At 57.2% G+C, this 22042-nt stretch overlaps 1 protein-coding gene across 2 annotated transcripts in view; it reads left to right on the top strand.

Moving 5' to 3' along the window:
- GRM4 (glutamate metabotropic receptor 4) overlaps nt 1–21504 on the top strand; it is a 35523-nt gene extending 14019 nt beyond the window's left edge. For both annotated transcript variants that reach the window (XM_066203777.1, XM_066203778.1), the window contains exons 4-11: nt 5373–5508; nt 7599–7753; nt 8189–8329; nt 11988–12188; nt 12831–12967; nt 13413–14348; nt 19160–19406; nt 20643–21504. In XM_066203777.1, coding sequence (XP_066059874.1) covers nt 5373–5508; nt 7599–7753; nt 8189–8329; nt 11988–12188; nt 12831–12967; nt 13413–14348; nt 19160–19406; nt 20643–20692 — 2003 coding nt within the window. In that variant the 3' untranslated portion in view covers nt 20693–21504. The remainder of the gene's footprint in view (nt 1–5372; nt 5509–7598; nt 7754–8188; nt 8330–11987; nt 12189–12830; nt 12968–13412; nt 14349–19159; nt 19407–20642) is intronic.
- Nucleotides 21505–22042: the final 538 nt, after the last annotated feature.

Genomic DNA, 22042 nt, shown 5'->3' with positions numbered 1-22042 from the left:
ATTCCGTCTCTCTCTCGCGCGCGCGCCCTGGCACCGGAGCCGGCTGTGCTTTTAGTATGCAGAGAAACCCATCTGGGGATCCAACTTGGGAGCTGCTCTTCAGGATTTTCACTTGAAAAGCGGAATGTTTTTCACGGGGCCGTGGCTTCGCAAGGAGCAGCGCGTGGGGAATGCTCCGGAGCGGTGGCTGCAGGGGATGTGGGGAGGTGCAAAGGAGCTGTGCTGGGTGTGTGTGACAGCACCTGGCAGGTTTGGGGAGGGGCTGGGGGATGCTCTGCTGCCCCATCCATGGGTGCAGCCCCCCCAGGTGATCTCTGGGGTGGCCGAGGGGCTGCACAGGCACGATTGAAACCCACTCTCCTCCTCCGCTAAGCACCAGTAAGGAGTGGTGGCTGTGACTGGTGGTCCTGCTGCGGCATGAGCTCTTTTCCTTTGAGATACCTGTGGTTACCACGAGCTCCTCTAACCAGATGTTAACGATCTGACAGTGTAATTGCAGAGTAAAGGAGTGCACAGGGAGCCAGAGCGGCCCCGTGTTAATCCAGGGCTGCGGCAGTCCTGTAATTTGGGTATCCACATAACCTGGCGATTATGTGCATTAGTGATAATTTAGTTATCAAAAAGCAGATTTCCACGGTGCCTGCAGTGTGAGGGCAGCACGTGTGGTGCCAGTGGTGACGCTGTGGCCCCGACACGCTGCAGGAATGTGGAGATTTGTGGGAGCTGCCTGTGCCAGCCCCAGTGTGGGGCCCTGGCTGCGCTCTGAGCTGCTCCCTGGAGCATCTCCCATGGGAGCGAGGGTGGGGTGTCAGCCACACTGCTTTGCCCATGAAGTAGAGCCACAGCCATGAATAATGGTGAGGCTGGACCAAAAACATGCTTTTTCTTTTTTTTTTTTTCCCCCTTTATTTTATGTATTTAAACCCTCCCCCACCCCCAAGCCGTGCCATCTGTAGTGGGAATGCCAGGCTGGAGGAAGAGCCAGGCTCTGCCCACTTCACCTCTCTGTGTTCCCCTGTGCAAAGGGCTCTGCTGGCACCAAACACCTTTACACGAGCACAGATCCACTGGGAAGGATCTGTGCCCTCTGTGGGCTGTTGCTGGCTCTCAGTTGCATTTCTCCAGCAGCCTAAAGGATCCTGCAATTTGACGCTGCTTCCAGGGGCCTCCAGCCTGTCAGAGGGACGGGCAGGGCTGTCAGCTGAGCGAGGATCTGGCCTGTGCCAGGGGCTGGCTGGCTGTTGGTCAAGTGGTGGAGATTCCCCGTGGGGGTGTTGATGCTTGGGGGGCCCTGCACAAGCCCAGCCCCATCCCCAGCCCCCCACGCCGGCTCTGCCCGGGAGGCTCCTCGCCCACCCGGCTCAGGGTGAGCAGCTCCCGCTCTCCTCCCCACAGCGCTCTGCTTCATTTCTCATGCCAAGCCCGAGCCTTCAGAGTCGGGTTTTATTTCCATCAGGCAATAATGCTCATTGCTGTCGTTAGCAGCTCGCACTCAAGCTGTTTGCTTTCTGATGCATTATCAACTTGACCTTCAGTTTCAATTTTTAGCAGAGCCTCACGTTGAAGCTTCGCAGCGCAGTGGAAAACGGTTCTGCTTGAGGCACAGAGCGACCTCCGACAGCGAGGCAGGGAGGAAACTCACCCTGGAGATGGGTTATTCTTACAGCTGGGGCTGGCCCTGGGCTACCACGACAGACTGACCTGGGTGGCTGTTACATCTTTATTCATTTGTCTTTTTATCTTCGTCCATATTTGCAGTTGGTGATGCTGTTGGCCCCTGGAGGTTGCTGGTGGCTGCACTGGTGGCTGGAGAGTCCTCATTCACTAGAGTGCTGCTCTTTGGGTTTTAGCATTGCAGAGATGTTCACTCCGCAAAGGATGTGTTTTCTTCAGCCATTTTAAAGTGTTTTAAGTGCATTCTGCTCCCAAAATCCATCCTGAGCATCCTGCACTGGCAGTGGCTGTCAGCCGGATTTTCCCTGCACACCAAGGTGCACGGCAGGGTGTCCCCAGCCCCTCTGTCCAGCATTTCCCCATGCCCCTGACCTGTGGCATCACTTTGGTGTTGGACAGACCCATCCAGGACCCTCTGGCTCTGCGTTGTTGAGGTCTCTGTTGTCCCCAAGCTCTTGGAGATGAGGCCTGGGACGGATGTTTGTGTAACAGAGCTGGTGTTTGCCACACCTTGGGTCCATGACGAGGGGAATACTCCCAGCCCAACGCAGGGCTCCTTGGTCATGCACCTGGATCAATTCTGCTGCCGTTTCCTCCCCTCTGTTGTTTCACCCTTCACTAAGTTTTCCGTATTTTTAGTTAAGAGCCTGATGTGTATTTGTGATGCGTTTGCTCATCCCCGTGTGACATCCCTGGCTGTCTCTTTCTGGTTCCAGCCGGGCTCATTACTCGCGGTGGCTGCACCAGGAGGTCGCCCCCAAAAAGCCACTCCCAAATCTTGAGGCAGGAGGTTTGACCGCAGCGTTTCGGTCTCACCACGCTCGGGAGAGGGCGCAGATCCCTGTCCCTGATGGCTTCTTCTCTAATAATTTGCTTCCTGGAGGCTTTGAAGTGACACAGACAATGAGTCCCGGGCCAGGGGAGCAGCCCGCCGCCTCCAGTTAAGCCTCTGGGCTCGGGAGTCTCATGGGAAGGCTGGAGTTAGGATGGGAGCTGGGAATGCCATCGCTGCCGGGCTGTGCAGAGCCTGATCCCTGCCCGGGATGCCCAGGACTGCCCGGGGTGGGGGGAACACCCACATGGCTGTTTCCCAGCACGGCTGAGCCGGGTCCCTGCTTCACCCCCTTAGCCAGGACCCTGCTCGCTGCGAGCTTGGCAGGCTCTGCGGGAGCCCTGGCAGAAGCCCCTGAGCCGTGAGATAATTAAACACCGGCAATCAAGAGGGGAAGCCGGAGTGGCTGCGCTCCCACCGAGCCAGAATTGTGGCGATTAAACCCTGACCCGTGTTTGACAACAAGCCTCACCCCCAGAGGCATCAGGAGAGTCCCCCGGGGCCCTGGTGATGCCGGGGGAGGCGAGATCCCACTGGGATGGGAGGGATACGTGCCTGAGGATGGCGCAGGCAGTTTTGGGAGGTTTGGAAGTGGGCTCAGGCTGGGTTTTCCAGGCTGTTTTTTAGTCGGGGGTGCCCTGTGTCCTGTGCCACCCGTGACATCATGCGCAGGATCTCCTCTGAGCATCTTCTGACTGCTTGCCAGCATCCCAAACTGCCTCCAGCAGCTGCCTGTGGGGTGTTTCCCCCATCCCCAATATTCCTGCTCCTCTCTGGTCCTTTCCCAAGCTGGGGGAGGAGGAGATGGGTCCCCATGCCTCACATGCTGCCTTCCTCAGAGTCACACCTTGTCCCAAGGCAGGGAGCAGTGCTGTGCCATCCTACTGGAATAGAAAGAGTGGTCGCCTCCTCCCCATCACTGCCGCCTCCTCACTTTGATTTCTGGCTTTAGAGGAGTGTCCTGACTAAGTGGATTTTTGTGCAAAGACAGTGGGAACATCACTTGGCCAATCCCCTTTGCCTGCGGTGCCGAGAGACAGAGCGCCCCAAGCCACACCGCCACTGCCCCCTGACACCCTGGACTTCTTGCTGTTGATGATTATGTTTTCATTAATTAAGGAGATAAAAACATTGCCAGCATCTGCTGTGGGAACCAGGGGCTCCCCGGCCCTGCAGGCTGTCACCTGGAGGAGCTGCGTTCCTCGTTAGTTTGATTTAACGAAGCAGCCGAGTAGCATTGCGGTGATTTCTGAACTGCCATCGATTTAACCTCTTTCCTTGTTTATTTATGGGCCCATCTCCTCCGCCACATGTGCAGGGAGATGTTCCCTAGCAGGAGAGCCTGGTGGCACTCACGTGTGTGCCCGTGCCAGCCCCCAGCTGCCACTCGCTCCCGCCTGGCCCTGCCAGGGCTTTTGGAAGGCTCTCGGTGTTTGCAAACTGCTGCTTTTGTTGGATTTTCTCCCACTGATTGCCATGGAAACTGTAATTAAGCTGCACGGTGGCCCCTGGCAGTGTGCTGTGGCACCCCGGGCTGGCCGGGGGCTGGGAGGTGACCAGGGTGAGTGTCCCCAGGCTGGGACATTCCTGTCCTGCTGGCGCTGCCGGCTGCTGCCCGCCTCGCCTGGCTGATCTGTCTGCTTATCCAACTCCCTCCTCTCCATCCATCTGGCTCCCCATATGGGAAACAAACAGCAAATTGGCCCAATTTCTTACCAAAGGAAAAGAAACCCCCCAAAAGACCCCTGGAAAGCCCCGGGCAGTGAGTACAGGTTGGGGATGCTGTGCCCCATCCCTGCAGCCCTCCCCGCCTGCTCAGCACCCAGCACATTGCCCTTCTCTTGGGTTTTGGCTGCAAGGGGCCAAATTTTCCCAGTTTTTCTGCAGCCCCACGTAGGGAGTGAAGTCTCCTGGAGCCTGTCCCCACCCTGTCCTGTCCTGCTCCTCTCCAGGGCCGTGCTCTGGGAGTCTCTCCCAGCCCCGGGTGGTAATTATGCTGACCTTTGCTTAAGCTGCGATCTGTTAGTGGCAGGAGGCATCAGCCGTGTCATTTACTATGCAAATTGAGACCATCAATTACATCCAGAAGGTCCCGCAATGTTTAATTTTCTCTCCCATCTCTCTCTTTATTGGCATCTGCAGAAATGCAGGAGCAGGAGGGCTCTGGCTTTTTGGAGTTGGAGGTTGGGAGCCCAGCAGTGAAGTGTGGGGGCTCTTCCAATTGCTCTTCCAATTGTCTCTTTTAATTTTAATTATTTGGTTGTGCAATGGCTCCTTGGAAAGCTGGGCTGGAACTTGGCCAGTGCCATAGGGATGGGAATAAACCCCTCTGCAGGGCCTGGCTGCTCTTCCCATGGGGTGGTTCTGCCAGAGTTTGACCATTCTGTGTGCAGAACCCTTTGCAAATCCTGGGCTGGGCAGAGGCTGGTGCTTGGAACTGGCTGGAAAATCCTCACTGAGCTGCCGGGATGGGACCGTGTGTCTGTCCTGGGGACATCTGGAGCGTGGTGTGGTGGTGGCTGAAGGTGACAGGTACCAGAGGAGTGGGTGGGAGGCAGAGAGGAGCTGCAGAGATACAGGGTGGGAGGGAAAGTGGTGCAGAAGGGCTGAGCTGGGGGAAGAGGAGGGGTGAAGGCAGTGACCTGGGAGAGCAGGGCTAAGGGGAGGGCTGGGGACATGTCCCAGAGGGTTGGGTGGTGGCCAGGAGGTCTCTGGGCTGAGGAGGTGGTGAAGTGCTCAGCCCCTCAGTGGGAGTGCTGGAGAGACCTCGCTCTGCCTGTCGGGCTGAGGAGCCCTGGGAGAGGGGCCATCCCCAGGGCACGGGGACTCGTGGGGCGTCTCAGTGCCAGCGCTCTCTCTGCCACAGGCGGGGTCTGCGTGGCCCAGTCCGTGAAGATCCCGAGGGAGCCCAAGCCGGGGGAGTTTGACAAGATCATCCGCCGGCTCCTGGAGACCTCCCACGCCCGCGCCGTCATCATCTTCGCCAACGAGGACGACATCAGGTGTGGAGGGGCCGGCCTGGCCAGGAGGCGGGGCTGGGCAGGGATGCACTGGGATGCACTGGGATGCACTGAGAGGCACTGGGATGCACTGGGACATGTCTGCAGTGGGGAGAGGATACACCATGCAGCGTGGCAGGGAATGTCTGCAGTGGGGCCCCACTCAGAGTGGCCACCTGGCGAGTGGCTGCCATCCAACCACAGGCACACAGAGCCCAACGGAGGAAAGTCCCACTTCCCATCGGTTTTGGAAGCCCTTGTTACCATGACCTGCTGCTTCACACCACACAAGGGCTGCTCCAGCTTGGCCAGGGCAAGACCCAGGCACTGGTTCTGCTTTGCAGAGCAGCTCCAGCCCCAGCGTGGCAGAGGAACAGATCTAGGGGACCTTTCAGGGACCTTTTGGGGACCTCCCCAGCACTCTGTGCCCAGCAGTGCCGGGGACGTGGCTGCACTTGAGGGTGATGAGCTGCTCTGCAGGCGAAGTGGCGGCTGCAGCTCCGTTGTTTATGGAGCAGAATGATTCACATGGAGCTACCCCTGATTTCCTAAGTGTCTAATTTATTAATCAGCAAACATTATGTAAATGTGGGTAAACTGCAAGTTTAAATCAGTTTACATGAGATGTGCAAACTCTCCCAGTTTCTCTTTTCCTTCCTTAATAGAAATGTCTGCGGAGCTGACATCGGGTGGGGGTGAGAGGGAAAAGGGATTTACCTTGCAGGATAAATGGCAGGTCCTGTTATCAGGGCTCTGGAAACATTTACCCATCCAAATGGGATTGTAGCCCTGGGCAGTGGGGCTCTGCAGCCTCCTTTAGCTCAGGAGTGCGGTTCTCCATGATCCTGACCCTCGAGCCAGCTTGGCTTGTGGAGCCTGGGAGATGGGAAGGACGGGCTGGGAAGGTTGTAGCTGGAATTCTTGCCTGGCTCAGCTCGGGTGTAAATCACTGATCCTCCAGGAGTGTCCTGGGTTTGCCCTGGAGAGACCCTGCCCCGCACAGGGACCAGGGGCAGCTGGAGGTGCTGCTGTCACAGAGTGGGACACGGGCTGTGACTGTCCTAGGGAGGGATGTGCCTGGAGCCCAGGGCAGCCCGGGATGAGCACGGAGCAGCCTGCACGGCTCCCACTGCTCGCCTGCCTCTTCCCATCTCGTCTGCACTCTGCTGGGTTTCTATGGGGTTTTTTTCCCTTATTACACATTTTAAGCACCATCTGGACTTGAAATGATCAGCTTCGACGTGGGGGGTGAGTCACAACCTGCCTCAGCTCTGCACAGGGAGAGGGAGCTGCCCTGGGTCCCCCTCCCACATGGCTGGGGACCCACAGGAGCCCCCGAGGGGACAGTGAGCCCCGGGAGACAGAGCCTGGAGGGTCAGATCCAGGAATGCTCCGTTCCCATCCTCCCACTGAGTTTCTGACCTGGCTGGCACTGGAGGAGCGTGCAGGCCTGTCTGAGTGTCTGGCACCAGGAGGGATGCTCAGCAGGACTGATGGCATCTCCGCTCCCAGCTGCTGCCCAGCAGAGCCCAGTTGAGCCCAGAGCCCAGCTGAGCCCAGCAGAGCCCAGTTGAACCCAGAGCCCAGTTGAGCCCAGCAGAGCCCAGCTGAGCCCGGAGCCCAGTTGAGCCCAGCAGAGCCCAGTTGAGCCCAGAGCCCAGTTGAGCCCAGCAGAGCCCAGTTTAGCTCCATGCTGGGCACTGGCAGCACTGGCTGCTCCTCTCCCGCGGCCGGCCACGCTGGGAGCACGTGCTCTCCACGCTGCTGCTTTCCCTGCCTGCTGCGGCATAACCTGATTCTTTTTTTTTTCTTTCTTTCTTTCTTAATGTTGGGTAATTAAGGGGAAATTCAATTACCAGTCAGCAAATATGCAAATGAAGTGGGGGAAGCAGCCTGTGTGCCTGGGCTGGGAGGACAGAGGGTGCGGGAGCTGTGTGGCACTGTTGATTTTGTGTGTCCATGTACACCTGGTTGTGCCTGGCGCCAAACTTGTGCCTGGAGCAGGAGATGCCACCAGCACTGTGCCAGTGTCCCCACTTCCCTGGGGCCAGGCATAGAGTTGGTGGCCCAGCCTCTGCTGTTTCTTTCCACAGAAGGGTGCTGGAGGCGGCCAAGAGGGCGAACCAGACGGGGCACTTCATCTGGATGGGCTCAGACAGCTGGGGCTCCAAAATTGCCCCGGTCCTGCACCTGGAGGAGGTGGCCGAGGGCTCTGTCACCATCCTGCCCAAGCGGGTCTCAGTCAGAGGTATGGGCTGCTGGTCCTCTGAGCTTGCCCTCCTTAACTGCAGGGTTTGGCTGTGAAACCATCGTGGAATCACAGAATGGTTTGGGTTGGAAGGGACCTTAAAGACCTCCTGATTTGCCCACCAATCACCTCCTTCTTTTCCACGTGCCACATTTTCCCTGCTCTCCCTTTATCACCAAGGTACCTAGAGAGGCGTTTCCTGCTGCTCCCAAAGTCCCAGAAAGTCTCTGCTTTGCAGAGGATCTTCCCTGCGTGGTTTTTCCACTGGCATCTCTGCACAAGGGGCACTTTGGACGCAATCCCACCACACTCTGATGTGTCCCCATCGCTCACAGCAGCTCCCTTCCTCTCTGCCTGGGGAATCTGGGAATGTGTGACGCACCTCTCTGTCAACCCCCGGGATTTATCCCCTCCATTCACTTTCTCCCCGGGCAGGTTTCGACCGTTACTTCTCCAGCAGGACCCTGGACAACAACCGCCGGAACATCTGGTTTGCCGAGTTCTGGGAGGAGAATTTCCACTGCAAGCTGAGCCGGCACGCGCTGAGGAAGGGCAGCAGCATCAAGAAATGCACCAGTAAGAGCTGGGGGGCTGCTCTGGGAGGGTGGGGGATCATGGGGAGTGTGAGCATGGAGCTTTTTGCCTGGTAGGGATCCTGTCAAATCTCGATTCCAGGTTCCCAACCCCTTGCTCAAGCCCCACTGTGCATTTTGAGTCATTTCCAGCCCAAAGAGGCTTTAGGGACGAGTGCAGTAAACAAGGCAGCCGGGGATCTGTCTTGCTGACAGCGCTGCTGTCAGGTGATGGTTGGAGGCTCTGGGAGGCGACATGTTTACTGAGAGATGGGAGAGATTTACTGCCTGCCTGGCACCGGCTGAAGACAGATGACGGCGCCGTGGCTCGTGAGCTGCGACGTGGCAGGACTCGGGGACATTGGCGTGTCCCTTTGTCCCTTTGGGAGGGATGTCTTTTCAAGCCATCGTGTGCCATCAGACAGAGGGACCTGGCTGTGCCTGAGAAGTTGGATTGTGAAAGTTTTGTTTTCCCCCCCTGCTTTCACCACTGAGGAGGAGTGGGATGGTGCTTCCACCTCCCTGTCCTTGCAGGCATTCCCCAAAAGTTCAGTTAGTGTTCTGAGCGATGCTTCCACATTCCTGTCCTTGCAGGCATTCCCCAAAAGTTCAGTTAGTGTTCTGAGCGATGCTTCCACATTCCTGTCCTTGCAGGCATTCCCCAAAAGTTCAGTTAGTGTTCTGAGCGATGCTTCCACATCCCTGTCCTTGCAGGCATTCCCCAAAAGTTCAGTTAGTGTTCTGAGCGGTGCTTCCACATCCCTGTCCTTGCAGGCATTCCCCAAAAGTTCAGTTAGTGTTCTGAGCGATGCTTCCACATCCCTGTCCTTGCAGGCATTCCCCAAAAGTTCAGTTAGTGTTCTGAGCGATGCTTCCACATTCCTGTCCTTGCAGGCATTCCCTCAGGGTTCAGCTGGTGATCTGGGTGGGTGGGAGCTGGGCAAGCAGCAAGGGCATGCCAGGGAACTAGTCCGTGGCCATAGCCTTGGGTAGCCAAGAGCTCCTCATCCTTCCCCAGAGCATCAGGGAACCCTCGGCACCAGGAGATGCATGAGCAGGCCCTGTGAGTGCTGATCTTCTCATCTCCACCCTGATGTAGCTTTTAAGCAGGTGATATTTCAGGCCCAAGGTGTCAGTGGAAGCAGCTGAAACTACGACGTGGCAAATGTCCTAGGAGCTGTCTTTAAATCATCGGAATTTGTCAGCAAATAAACCATCTCCCGAGTGATTGCTTGGCAGATAGAGCAGGGAACTAACGCCTGGTGAAGCAAATCACCTGCCCCTGCAGATCCACTAGCTCCTGCCTTGCAGGGCTGATGCAAATGACCAGTTTGGGGCTCTTTGAGTAGAGCCTAAGACGCCCAAGAAGTGCCAGCTTGGCTTGTTTATTCCACCCCAAAAACCAAACTGAAGGATCCCACCCTGAACCAGAGAGCTCCTGGCTCCCGTTCCTGGATGGGAGGGCTGGGAGGAAGGTGGGGGCTGAGCTGATGGAATTCCTGAGGGCAGCTGCCTGTGTTACCCCTGAGACCATCCTAGCACCCATCAGATGTTTGCCATGAGCATCCCACATGGAGGGACTGTTCCTGCTCCGGGATGGGCTCGCCCAGCCCAAAAACACGGCAAGGGGTGCCAGGTGCTGCCACCAGCACCCACAAGATTTGGAGATTCTCCATCCTCAGCTCCCCACAGATGTGCTGGGGGCGATTTTGATTAATTCTTGCCAAAAGCCAGGACCAGTGGTGTGCTGGGAATTGATTCTAATCCCGTCTCATCTGCCGCTGGGGAAGAGCCGCGTCCCTCCTCCGAGGGGGCCGCCGAGCCTCGTCACGCTCTTGAAAATTAATTACCAGCCCTGTAGAACGACGCACGACCCTGCTATTATAATCAGCAGGTCACCTCCCTTCCGTGGCCCTCATCTATTGGAGCTTGGCAGAGATTTATTGTCTCCAGGTTGGGAACAAGCCTCGGCTGTCTGCTCCACATTGCCCCTCTGTGCGCTGGCCTAATTCCCGTCTGGAAAAAAGCAGCTGGGGCCTGGGGCAAGGTGCTGACAGGCAGAGGGACAGCCCCAGGGATGTCTCCTTATCTGCACTGCTCAGCCTTGGCACAGGGATGAAAATCCAGCCCCCACGGCCTGTGCTATTGCGGCGGGTTGGATTTTGGGATGCGGGCGGGTTGAGGTGACTGAGGGAAGCTGAACAGCTGTAAGGGACCAGCCCTGGGTCCTGTGTGTCCCCTGGACAGGACGGTGCTGTGGATAGTCTGTGACATCCCCATGGGCTCAGCTCCCCTGGACAGTCTATTACAGCTCCTCTTTTAATGGGTAATTATCTTGACAAGACAGAGTGGCCTGTCTGCGCCTTTGGAGATGAATATGGGGAAGGGCCTGAAGTTGAGGGAGAAGATTAATGGCTCCTGTCAATAATGTGGAAGGAGGGATCACCTGCCGGGCTTTGCATGAGTAATCTCCACGTTCCAAAAGCGTTTTTATAACTTTGAAGGATGGGCTATGAATTCACCTCCCCGATATCATCTTTTCCCGTCGGTCAGTTTGTTATCAATTCGCTTTAGTGTCATGTCAGTGGCACAGGTCCTGGCACAGGGACCTCCGGCACGGCTCACGACGGGGCTGTCTCCTCTCCCTGGAGCTCCATCCCACTCCCCCATAGCGGGGAAGGAAGGGATCAGCACCTGGTGCTCGGTCCCCTGCAGTCCCCGTGAATCCCCCCTCTCATCGGGGCGCCTCCCTGCGTGGCGGAGCTGGAGTTAGGAGTGAATTCTGGGCACCCTGGCGTGGCTTTCTAGGATGTGCCGCCTCTCCAGAGGAGGGAGGTGGTGCCCTCGGCTCCGTGGCGAGCCCTCCTTCCCGCTGGAGGTCTGGCAGGATGCCCGGCCATGCCTCGGGGCAGGGATGGAGGGGCAGAGGCCGGGGCTCTCCTTAGCGGCTGTGCCCCTTGGGAGACGGCTCTCTTAGCTGTAATTAACAGCGTGCTGCGTTAATCGGTGTCTTCTGCTAAGTGATTAACATGTTTGTGGTCCCATTAAGGGCGGCTATGACCGGGGGAAGGCAGCTGTCACTGATAATTGCCAGATCCTTGCAGGATCCTGCCAGCCGGGGAGGCTGTGGGGTCAGCAAGGCAGGCGGGTGGCAGGGGGTGACGAGGGGAGCGGGGTGACAGGAGGGTTTGGCAGTGAGAAAGGGGACAGGCAGGCAGTGATGGATGCTGCCCGGGTTGTCCTTAACACCACTGGTGGAGCCTGAGTCGGTGGAAACTCCTGGGAGATGAAGGAGGGGTGAAACGTACAGGGGTGAGGGTGGGATGTCAGTCACAGCCCAGCTCACATCCTGCTGGGGGACCTGGGAGTTCAGGGAGATCCCACGGCACAGGGACTAGACATCCCGAGGGTTCTTGGAAGCAGAGCAGGGTGCCAGCACCCACATTTTCAGAACCATGGGACAGAGAAGTTGGCTGGGTGTTCCCCAGGGAATGTCCCTTGGCTGCCTGTCCTCTGCGTGTGCAGGTTTGGGAATGGGGTTGGAATTTCCAGCTGCTCCGGTCCAGGGATGGCTCATTTGCAAGGGTCTGGGTGCAGCAGACACATCCTGGGGGGGATGGCTGGGGCACAGGAGATGGAACCTCCTTTCCCTGTCCCCACAGACCGGGAGAGGATCGGCCAGGACTCCTCATACGAGCAGGAGGGGAAGGTGCAGTTCGTCATCGACGCCGTCTACGCCATGGGACATGCCCTGCACAACATGCACAAGAACCTGTGCCCCGGCAAGGTGGGGCTGTGCCCCCGCATGGACCCCGTGGACGGCGTGGAGCTGCTCAAGTACATCCGCAGCGTCAACTTCTCAGGTGTGCCGTGGCCCTGGGGCGGTGGGAGGAGCGGCCCTGGGGGTCTCTGGTTGTCCCCAGTTTAGTTGCGGTGCCATCTGGCAGCACAGTGAATGCAGCATGGAGGGAGGGCAGGAGAGCAGCAGGTGAGGAGGTCTGAGCTTCCACATCTCCTGAGAGCCTTTGGAGTGTAAATCCCGCACCAATCCTGCCCTCACCCTGCCCTCACCTGCTCCCTGCCTTCACCTGCTGCCCTGCCCAGCCTCTCCCCCTGCCTGCTCCCTCCCAGCTGGCAGAGGTCCCACTGCCTCCCGCTGCTCTGCCCTTGTCTGTCTCAGATCTCCTCTGGAAGTTCATCTTTTCCTCTGCCCCGTCTCCTTAATAAACATTTTCTGTCTGCTTCCCTTATTATTTCTATTTATCTCCACCCTCTGATCTCCTCCACAGTGTCTCTTTTATTTATTTTCCCCTCTCGCTTGATTCTTCTCTTCCTTCCTTTCATTAGCGTTTATCTCCAGAATTCACTTGATTTAACTTCTAAAGCTGCTTTTCCCGTCCTTTCTTAAAAGAAGCAGTGAGGGGGGAGCATCAAGCCAGAGCCCCCTTGGGCCCCACCAGCGGGGTGGGGGGTGCTGTGGGTGCTGACCCCCCCCTTTCCTGCAGGCATTGCTGGGACTCCTGTGACATTCAATGAGAACGGAGATGCTCCAGGGCGTTACGACATCTACCAGTACCAGATCAGGAACTCCACCCCTGAGTACAAAGTCATCGGGCAGTGGACAGACCACCTGCACCTCAAGGTAAGGGCGTGGTCCAAGGGGAGGGTCCTGCAGGTTTCTCTTCTCCCCACATAGAGTCTGGGTGGAAGGCCAGACGGCCAAAGGTGGTGGGGGCAGAGAGGGAGGTGTCCTTCGGTACACACTTGTGCTTTGGGACGTAGGGAGAGTGTGTTACCACTCTAGGGACTCTGGGTATGGGACAGGAGACAGGAACCAGACCGGAGCAGACGGGGTTTCCTCAGGGAAGGAGGGGCTTCATTTTGGGTTCCTGCTGTTGAATCTTTCCAAAAGACCAATGGAGAGCTTCACCACCTCCCTGTCCCCAAGCCAGGTTGGGCTGGGACCCTTTGTGGGATGTGCTGATGGGTTGAGGATCCAGATCCAGGTCAGGGCATCCCCTGTGCCCAGGCGTGCCCGGCAGGTCCCCGCTGTGCCCTCAGCATGGCTGGTGCCATCTGCCCCGCAGGTGGAGAACATGCTGTGGCCGGGGGGCGGCAGCCAGCAGCCCAGCTCCATCTGCAGCCTGCCCTGCAAGCCGGGCGAGAGGAAGAAGCTGGTGAAGGGCATCCCCTGCTGCTGGCACTGCGAGCGCTGCGACGGCTACCAGTACCAGCTGGACGAGTTCCACTGCAAGCGCTGCCACTTCAACGAGCGGCCCAACGAGAACCACACCAGCTGCACGCCCATCCCCATCATCAAGCTGGAGTGGAGCTCTCCCTGGGCCGTGGTGCCCGTGTTCATCGCCATCGTGGGCATCATCGCCACCCTGTTCGTGGTGATCACCTTCGTGCGTTACAACGACACGCCCATCGTCAAGGCGTCGGGGCGGGAGCTCAGCTACGTCCTGCTCACGGGCATCTTCCTCTGCTACGCCACCACCTTCCTGATGATCGCCGAGCCCGACCTGAGCACCTGCTCCCTGCGGCGCATCTTCCTGGGGCTGGGCATGAGCATCAGCTACGCCGCGCTGCTCACCAAGACCAACCGCATCTACCGCATCTTTGAGCAGGGCAAGAAGTCGGTGAGCGCCCCGCGCTTCATCAGCCCCGCCTCGCAGCTGGTCATCACCTTCAGCCTCATCTCCCTGCAGCTCGTCGGCGTCTGCATCTGGTTCATCGTGGACCCGTCCCACTCCATCATTGACTACGAGGACCAGCGGACTACAAACCCCCACTTTGCCCGGGGCATCCTCAAATGTGACATTTCAGACCTGTCCCTCATCTGTTTGCTCGGGTACAGCATGCTCCTCATGGTCACCTGCACTGTGTACGCCATTAAGACCCGCGGGGTCCCCGAGACCTTTAACGAAGCCAAACCCATTGGGTTCACCATGTACACGACTTGCATTGTGTGGTTAGCCTTCATCCCGATATTTTTTGGGACGTCGCAGTCGGCGGAAAAGGTAAGGGAGGAGGGGAGGGGCCTGGCTGGTGTCCGGTGTGCAGGGCTGGGAGAGGTTGTGGTGTCTCGAGCAAGAAGGGTCCTTCCCTGCGGCTTGGTCAGCTTGGGAATTGGGGTGGGAAGTTTTCCCTGCTCTGTTGGCTCCGCTGCCCCTCGTGGATGGGGGCAGTGGGGCAGCACAGGCTGCTGCTGTGTGGGCTGGGGGAGGGTGAGCCCCCAGGGGAGGTCCCCAGTGTCGTGGGCACAATTTCTGCATGGACAGGGACCCGGCGCTGCCCAGCCAGCCCCTGTTCCCAGCGCTGAGTTCCCGTGGGACTGAGGCCATCCTGGATGAGGCTCCGTGCTCAAGTGCGAGGGATTAAGAACAAAGAATAAAAATCTCATGAATGAGACCCAAATCCCTTTGCCTGCCAGCCAAAACAGGAATCATCGCGTTTCTGTCAAACGCAAACAGCTCCCGCCTGCCAGCCCAGCGCTGCTCTGATGAACAAACCTTGGAGCTGCTGTTCCCTGGAAATCCCTGGGGTGTCCCAGCACCCGGATCCCTCTTTGGATCGCGTGTCCCCGTGCTGCTGACACCATGGCTTTAGGACACACCTGTTGCAAATATTTCTTGAGAGAGCTTTACCTGTGGGCACCTGAGTTTGTCGTGTCCTGGAGCATCTCTTCTCAGAGCATCCATCCCTCGAGGAGGCTGAATCTGCCCAGCCACCTCTGACCTTGGCTCAACCGAAAAGTCCCACCAGGCCTCCTCTGGCTGGAAGTGTGAAGGAGAATTAAAGGAAATAAATGGAGCCTTTTGCAGCATTTCCATTTTGATGAGATGGCAGGGGAGATACTAACAAGAAAGCAGGTTTTTTAAGAAATTATTGCAAAACAAAAGCTCCCTGAAAGCCTCCTTAATGTGCTTGGCATACTGTGGGTAATAAAGATGGAAATGATAATGATTGTAGATTATGCGCAAGGTTGCTCACCTCTTCACTGCAGCTTGTCACGGGATAATTTAGGGCTGCTGAACGCTGCCTGTCAGGCAGCAGCTCCACAATAGGCTGTGCCTCTCGTTGGGGGTTGTAATGCACAGGCCGGCTCTGTTATTAGGCTGCTAACAAGCTGATTAGAGGCGGAAAAAGTGATGTTCCCAACTCCCCTTGGACGCGGAGCTCTGTCTCACAGCCCAGCCCTGCCTCGAGCCTGCTGAGCCAACCCTGGAGGGGCTTTGGGATTCCAGCTTGGAGTTGTGCTCTGCCGATGTGGGAATGGGCTCTGAGTGTCCCCAGGGCGTGGGAGTGGGCTCTGAGTGTCCCTGGGCCACAGCTGAGGGATGATGGATGTGCTCAAACATGGCTGGAGGAACCAGATGATGGGGGCTCCCTCAGTTCTTTGGCTGTTGGTTTGCACTTCTGGGGAGAAAAAGGTCAAAAAGGAGCTGTTGCAGAGCCTGGACAGAGGATGTGGCTCTGAGTGTGTCCTTGGGGTGACAGCTGGGGGCACTGGCAGTGGCATCACCCACGTGGTGCTCTGGGGATGCTCCACGGGGCACCCCCAGCTCACCATAAGGAGGGATCCCATCATCTTCACCCCACTGCTGCTGGGACTGAGGGCCTCCTGGGCTCCGTGCAGTGTCTGGACCCTTGGGGAAAGAAAACCTGGGAGCATTGTCTGGGCTGTTGTCTCATGGCCGAAATCCTGAGGATGCCACAGGGCAAAGCCACACCCTGAACCCCTGGCACTTCTGCCCTGACCCCAGCTGAGGCTGCAGGGCCGCAGCCAAGGCTGCCTCATGGTCTGGAGGAGTTGGATGATAATCTCCGTTTTTACTTTAATTTGCTTTACCTCGTGCCCACAACTTTGCATGGAGGTGGCATATTATTGTAACAAGTCCCCCAAGCCTTTTCTGAAAAGAACCTCTTATCCCCGCCGATCCCGGCGGATTACAGAAATAGCAATAACAGAGCATCTAAAGAAAGAGACAATTTCCTGCACCGATAAGGTGGCAGCAGAACAGTGGAGTCATTGTCTGCTTCCCTGTTTATCATACTCGCTTTTAGTCAGGGAAAAGAGGGAGAGGGAAGGAGTGAGAGGGACTGTCCAGTCCCTGGAGGAGCAACGAGCAGGTTTGAACTTCCCCAACACCCACCACGGTGCAAAACCTCCTGTAGCCAGGCCAGGTGTGGATTTAGAGTGCGGCCAGCGTGCCATTAATGCAGAGATTTGCTGTGGGACAGGCACTAGCCTTGGCTGTGCCTCAAGCCTGGGCTGCTCCCTCGGGCAGGATGGGCTCACCCAGCCCTGGGCAAAGCTGAGCACAGTGGAGACATTGTCTGACAGTGGAGTCATTGTCTGCTCCCCTGTTTATCAAATCCACTTTTAGCCAGGGAAAAGAGGGAGAGGGAAGGAGTGAGAGGGGCTGTGCAGTGGTGTTGGGAGTGCTGGAGGAGCACTGAGCAGGTTTGCACTTCCCCAGAGCACCCACCACGGTGCAAAACCCCTTGTAGAAGGGCCAGGCGTTGATTTAAAGTGGGAGCAGCTTCTCATTAGTGCAGAGATCTGCTGTGGGACAGGCACAAGGCTGGGCTGTGCCTCAAGCCTGGGCTGCTCCCTCAGGCAGGATGGGCTCACCCAGCCCTGGGCAAAGCTGAGCACAGAGCTGGGTTTGGGGGCCCGTGTGGGGTTATTTTGGGTTACTGCTGTCCCTCAGCATCATCGCCCCGAGCCAGGGCTGGCTGTGCTCTTTGATCCAGCCCACGAGGCAGCAGGAGCTGGAACTTCCTCAAGAAGCACAGCTCACACCTCCCAGGGCTCCGGGGGAAGCTCCAGCGCCGTTAACGGAGGGGCAAAGCGGGGTCCTGGGCTGGGAGCCAATTAAGAGAGTAGGAAGTGAAACTGTGAGAAATGGTCATTTTTTTTTGCAGTGGCAAAAGGTTAACTGAGCAGAGCTCCACGGCTGTGTGGAGGCTCCAGGCTAAAAATATTCCAGTCTGAGCTGGTGAGGGGTTTGCTGCAGCGAGACACGGCTGTGGAGGCTGGAGTGGGCAGGAAAACACTTCCTGCAAACGCATCGTGGGGGGAAAGGTTGCCACAGTGGCCCTGTCAGACCCCAAAAGTGCTGCAGGAGACAGAGAGTGGGGTGGGGAGCTGGGGCTGGTGCCAGCGGGGTCTCAGCACAGGGGAGTCCCCGGCAGAACTGGCCCAGGAGCGTGGGGGGAGCAGGCACGGAGATGGCTCAGCTCAGCTCAGCTCAGCTCAGCTGTGCTCTCCCTCCTCGCTGAAACGCCCCCGAGCCCCAAGGCACGGGGAGGGGGGACTCTCTGTAGAAGCAGAAAATATGGAAATGGCTGGATTGGCAAGGGAAGGCAGGGAGCCAGGGAGATGAGGGGTGCTGAGCTCGGCTGTGCCCCACCGGGGTCAAGCTGTGCTGGTTCCCAGGCAGGGCTTGGGGTGCCTGGAGTTGGGGTCCCAGAGTTTCCCCTATCCCTGGCCAGTCCAGGACACCCATGGCAGAGTCTGGAGAGTTGGAGTGGAAAAAAAGAAAAAGGAAGAAATAAAAAAGCGCACATATTCTGGCACAGAGATGTGTTTTGACTTTGCTTGATGAAATGACATTTTTATTTCCAAAAACTGCCTAGAGAGAGAAGGTGGAACAAACAAACTGGCGCGTGTGACAGTAGGAGGTTTTATTCTGGGGACAAACCAAAGCTTTTCAGTTGACTCAGAACGAGCTTGGTGGCATTTTCCCTTCGGGGCGGAGTCGGAACGCTCTGGGCCAGGTGCTGGTTGGCTTTGCAGGGTCACAGGTGGGACCTGGGGGTCCTGGAGCAGCTGTGTCCCACCAGCTCTCACTCCTGGGATCTGTGCAGAGCCTCTGCCTCAGCGTGTGCTCTTCATCACCTTTTTAACTTCAGAAGCCCTCAGGCGACATGTGTGCCCCTGGGGACGTGGGGACCACTGCTGCAGCCCCCAGGCCTCCCTGGCTCCTCCAGGTGCTGCCTCCTCACAGGGCATGAAATCCCACCTGTGAAACACCTGCAGGGGACTCCCTGGGCATTGAGTGACAGGTGAAGTTCAGGAGCTGCTTTAAGGCTCCTTCTAAAGCCTTGTTGGTGACCCGCACACACAGGTGTGTGCAAAGGCATCTGGAGACCCAGAGCCCCCTCCCTGCTCAACCCCAGAGCCTCAGAACTGCCTGGTGGAGAAGGGGATGCTGGAGAGGAAGGAGGCAGATGCTGGCAGAGCAGGGATGCCCACGGAGCAGGGCCTTGCCCTCCCGGCCTCCCCGAGAGGTGGGATGGGCAGAGGGGGGGGGGTCTCTGCTTCCAGTTGCCACCTGCTTCAGATGCTCCGGCTTGAGAGGAGCCTGCCAACTGCTCTCCATAGAAAAATGGATTATTCTACAGTCAGATTAATGGGCTTTCATTTTGCAAAACATCTGTCACTGTTAGTCCTGGACAGTGAGCGTGAAATTAGTTTTGACTGCAAAAAGGCAGCGTCGGTGTGTAATATGTGACTTACATGACAAGAGGCCAGGAGTCAGCTGGGGAATGGGAATTACCTGTTGAAGGGAGAAGGGCACTGGGGTGTGCCCTGGGCTCTGGTGTCCTTGCTGTGCCCAGCACCAGCCTTGCAGCTCCTGCCCTGAGGCTGGTGGAGCATCAAACCTCACGCTGAACCCCCAGCACCACCAACATTCCAGCTCTGCCTCCCCACCCCATTCATTTAACCCCAACTTTCCCTGGCTTCCCCGTTTCCTCCCTTTCCTTTTGGACCCCACAGGGGCTTGGGGCGGGTCTCAGCTGGCGGCCTTGTGTCTTGCAGATGTACATCCAGACCACGACGCTCACCATCTCGGTGAGTCTGAGTGCCTCGGTGTCCCTGGGCATGCTCTACATGCCCAAGGTGTACATCATCCTCTTCCACCCGGAGCAGAACGTCCCCAAGCGCAAGCGGAGCCTCAAGGCGGTGGTGACGGCGGCCACCATGTCCAACAAGTTCTCCCAGAAGGGAGGGTTCCGCCCCAACGGGGAGGCCAAGTCGGAGCTCTGCGAAAACCTGGAAACACAAGGTGAGGCTGCTCCCGCAGGGGGTCACAGCGGGATCCTCTGGGGATCATAAACGCCGGGAATGGGGAGAGCTGAGCTCCATCTGCACATCCCTGACTCCAGCCAGCGACACACGGGGCTGGGGGAGCTGGGAGTGAGCAGGGCTGGCAGCTCCCGTGGTGCCCAGGGAGGGGACGGGCACGGCAGCAGCACAGGGGGACGTCAGCGCAGCACCGAGGGGACATTTTTCACTCTGTCACTGCCGGGTCACGTATCCTTAAATAAACAACAGAATAAATAATTCACAGGGCTTTGATATGGGCAGATCGGCTACGAAAACATCGCAGCTAACAAATAGCTCTGTCAGCTCCAATTCCTTCTGCTCTATCTAATTGTTATCTGGGAACACCACTTGCAAACCTGCAGCAAGGTTCCGCTGCCAGCCAGGCGCCGCGAGCTGTCCCCTCCCTGTGGGCTCCGTGGGGACACGTTTGTGCTGCTCAGGGTGTCCCAGGCTGTGCCATCTGTGCCAGCCTGTGCCCTTGGCTGGAGGGTGTCCCTGTGCCTGCTGACCCCGTGGTACCTGGGGACTTCGTGGGGGTCTCAGCAGAGCGTTGTCCCCACCGAGGGCGGTGAGCTGCTGCAGTGTGTTGGGGGATTCATTGCTCTGTGGCTTTTGCTGTGCCCCCCAGTGCCACTCTGGGATGTTTGGTGGCTTTGGAGCCATCGCTGCCTCCTCTCCTGGTTCGTCTGAGGGCTGGGGAAGCTGGGGGGTGGCAGCAGGGTTGTGTCCCTGTGGCACCCTCTGGGACAGCCAGGGTGGTTGATTTTGTGCCCTGCTGCCGTGGAGTGGTGGCCAGGGGTGTGGGACACTCAGCTGGGACCCCAAAACCCCCTGGGACCCCACGATTTATCCCAGGTAGGGCTGGCTGGGACAAGCTGAGCTCTGGGAAGGTGCAGCACCTCTGGGTCTGTCTATAGGGGGGTGCTGAGGGAAGCTGACGGGAACCTGAGACCATATTCCCACTGCTCATGGCACGTCCTGGGGGCTCTCCTTGGGCTGAGATGTCCTTCGGGAGCACCCACAGCTGCTGTGGGGCTCAGGGGAGGATCCCAAGTGCCAGCACTGTCCAGATCCCCTGAGCAAACCCTGTCACATCCCTCCTGGCACGACGGCAGGGCCAGGGGGACGGGCCAGGAGCCAGGAGGGGAAGGTGGCCTCTGCTAATGACCCACGTGAGCTCTGTGTCTCCTTGCAGCACTGGCCACCAAGCAGACCTACGTCAGCTACAGCAACCACGCCATTTAGCTCCAGGAGCAGGGGCCAGGAGGGAGCCGAGCTCCTGGCAGGGACAGCGGCACAGGACAGGGAGGTGGCAGCCAGAGGGACACGCCCCAGGGCAGAGCTCCTGGGGAAAAAAAACGCCATCAACAGCAGCAAAAAAAAAAAATCCATAAAGAAACACTAAAACTCTTCCAGCGCCCAGGGTGGCGATGCATGGCTCCCACGGAGGGACAGCAGAGCGCGGGGATGGAGCACAGGCAAGAGGGGACGGACTTCTGCAAGTCTTTGGGTTCTTTTTTTTTTCCCCCTGTATTTTGGCAAAAAAAAAAAAAAAAAGAAAAAAAAAAAAGAAAAAAAAAAAAGAGTCCCAACAGTTTTCCCTTTTCTGGAATTTGTGAGATTGTTTGTGGTTGTGCAGAACCTTCTGTTTTCTCTTTTTATTATTTTTATTTTTAAATCTTCCATTTTCTTTCGTTCCTGTCTTCCTCCGTCCCTCTTCACTCTCTACCCCACATCCTACCAAATTCTATATGTTGCAAAAAGGAAAAATAAATAAAAAATACTTAAAATTTACATTAAAAAAAAAAAGACAGCAAAATAAAATAAAATAAAACCTAGACTGTGTTCAAAGTGCTGATTTCTATAGGTGGTTCCTTAATGTATGTGATGACCATATGGATTGAAATATGTCTGCTTTATGTACTGACCAGTCAAAAAACAAAAACACACAAAAAAACAAAGTTCAGTGCCTGGATGTTTATGAATTATTCGATGACTGTGTAGAGCATGATCATTTTTATACGAGGAGATTTCTAATAAAAGACCCTGGTTTTGCACTCGGCGTTTGCTGTCTCTTGGTGACTTGGCTTCAGGAGGTGCCAGCGAAGGTTTTGGGTGGCCAAACCCTCTGGGAGAGCTCAGGGCTCGGTGTCCTTCCTCTCCAGGCATTGCTGGAGATCCCAGGAAGCTGCAAACTGTGTGAGAGGGGATGGGACGGGGAGAGGGGAGCTGGGCTTGTCCCTGGCACGGGGCATGGGGCAGATTTGGGGTGGAAAGGGCTGGATCCTCCTCGTTTTCTCCTCCCTGATCTGTGGGTGGAAGCTGTGGGGAGGAGAATTCCCAGAGCTTTCTGCACCTTCAGCCCCCATGCCTGGAGGGATTTGTTCAAAAAGTCTGCAGGTGTGGCACTTGGGGACGTGGTGGCTTTGGCATTGTTGGGTTAAGGGGTGGACTGGAGGATCTCAGAGGGCTTTTCCAACCTGAAGGATCCCGGGCTAACACGGACTAACCAAAGCAGCTCTGCCTTGTGGGGAGGGCTCCTCTCCCTGGCTGCAGCCTGTCCTTGGGCTGGCACAGCCCTGTGTGAGGGACGTG

Source organism: Chamaea fasciata, unplaced genomic scaffold, assembly GCF_029207755.1.
Source record: "Chamaea fasciata isolate MVZ Bird 193981 ecotype frontalis unplaced genomic scaffold, bChaFas1.0.hap1 SCAF_25, whole genome shotgun sequence".
Taxonomy (NCBI): domain Eukaryota; kingdom Metazoa; phylum Chordata; class Aves; order Passeriformes; family Sylviidae; genus Chamaea; species Chamaea fasciata.
This window is presented reverse-complemented; position numbering and strand designations above follow the sequence as displayed.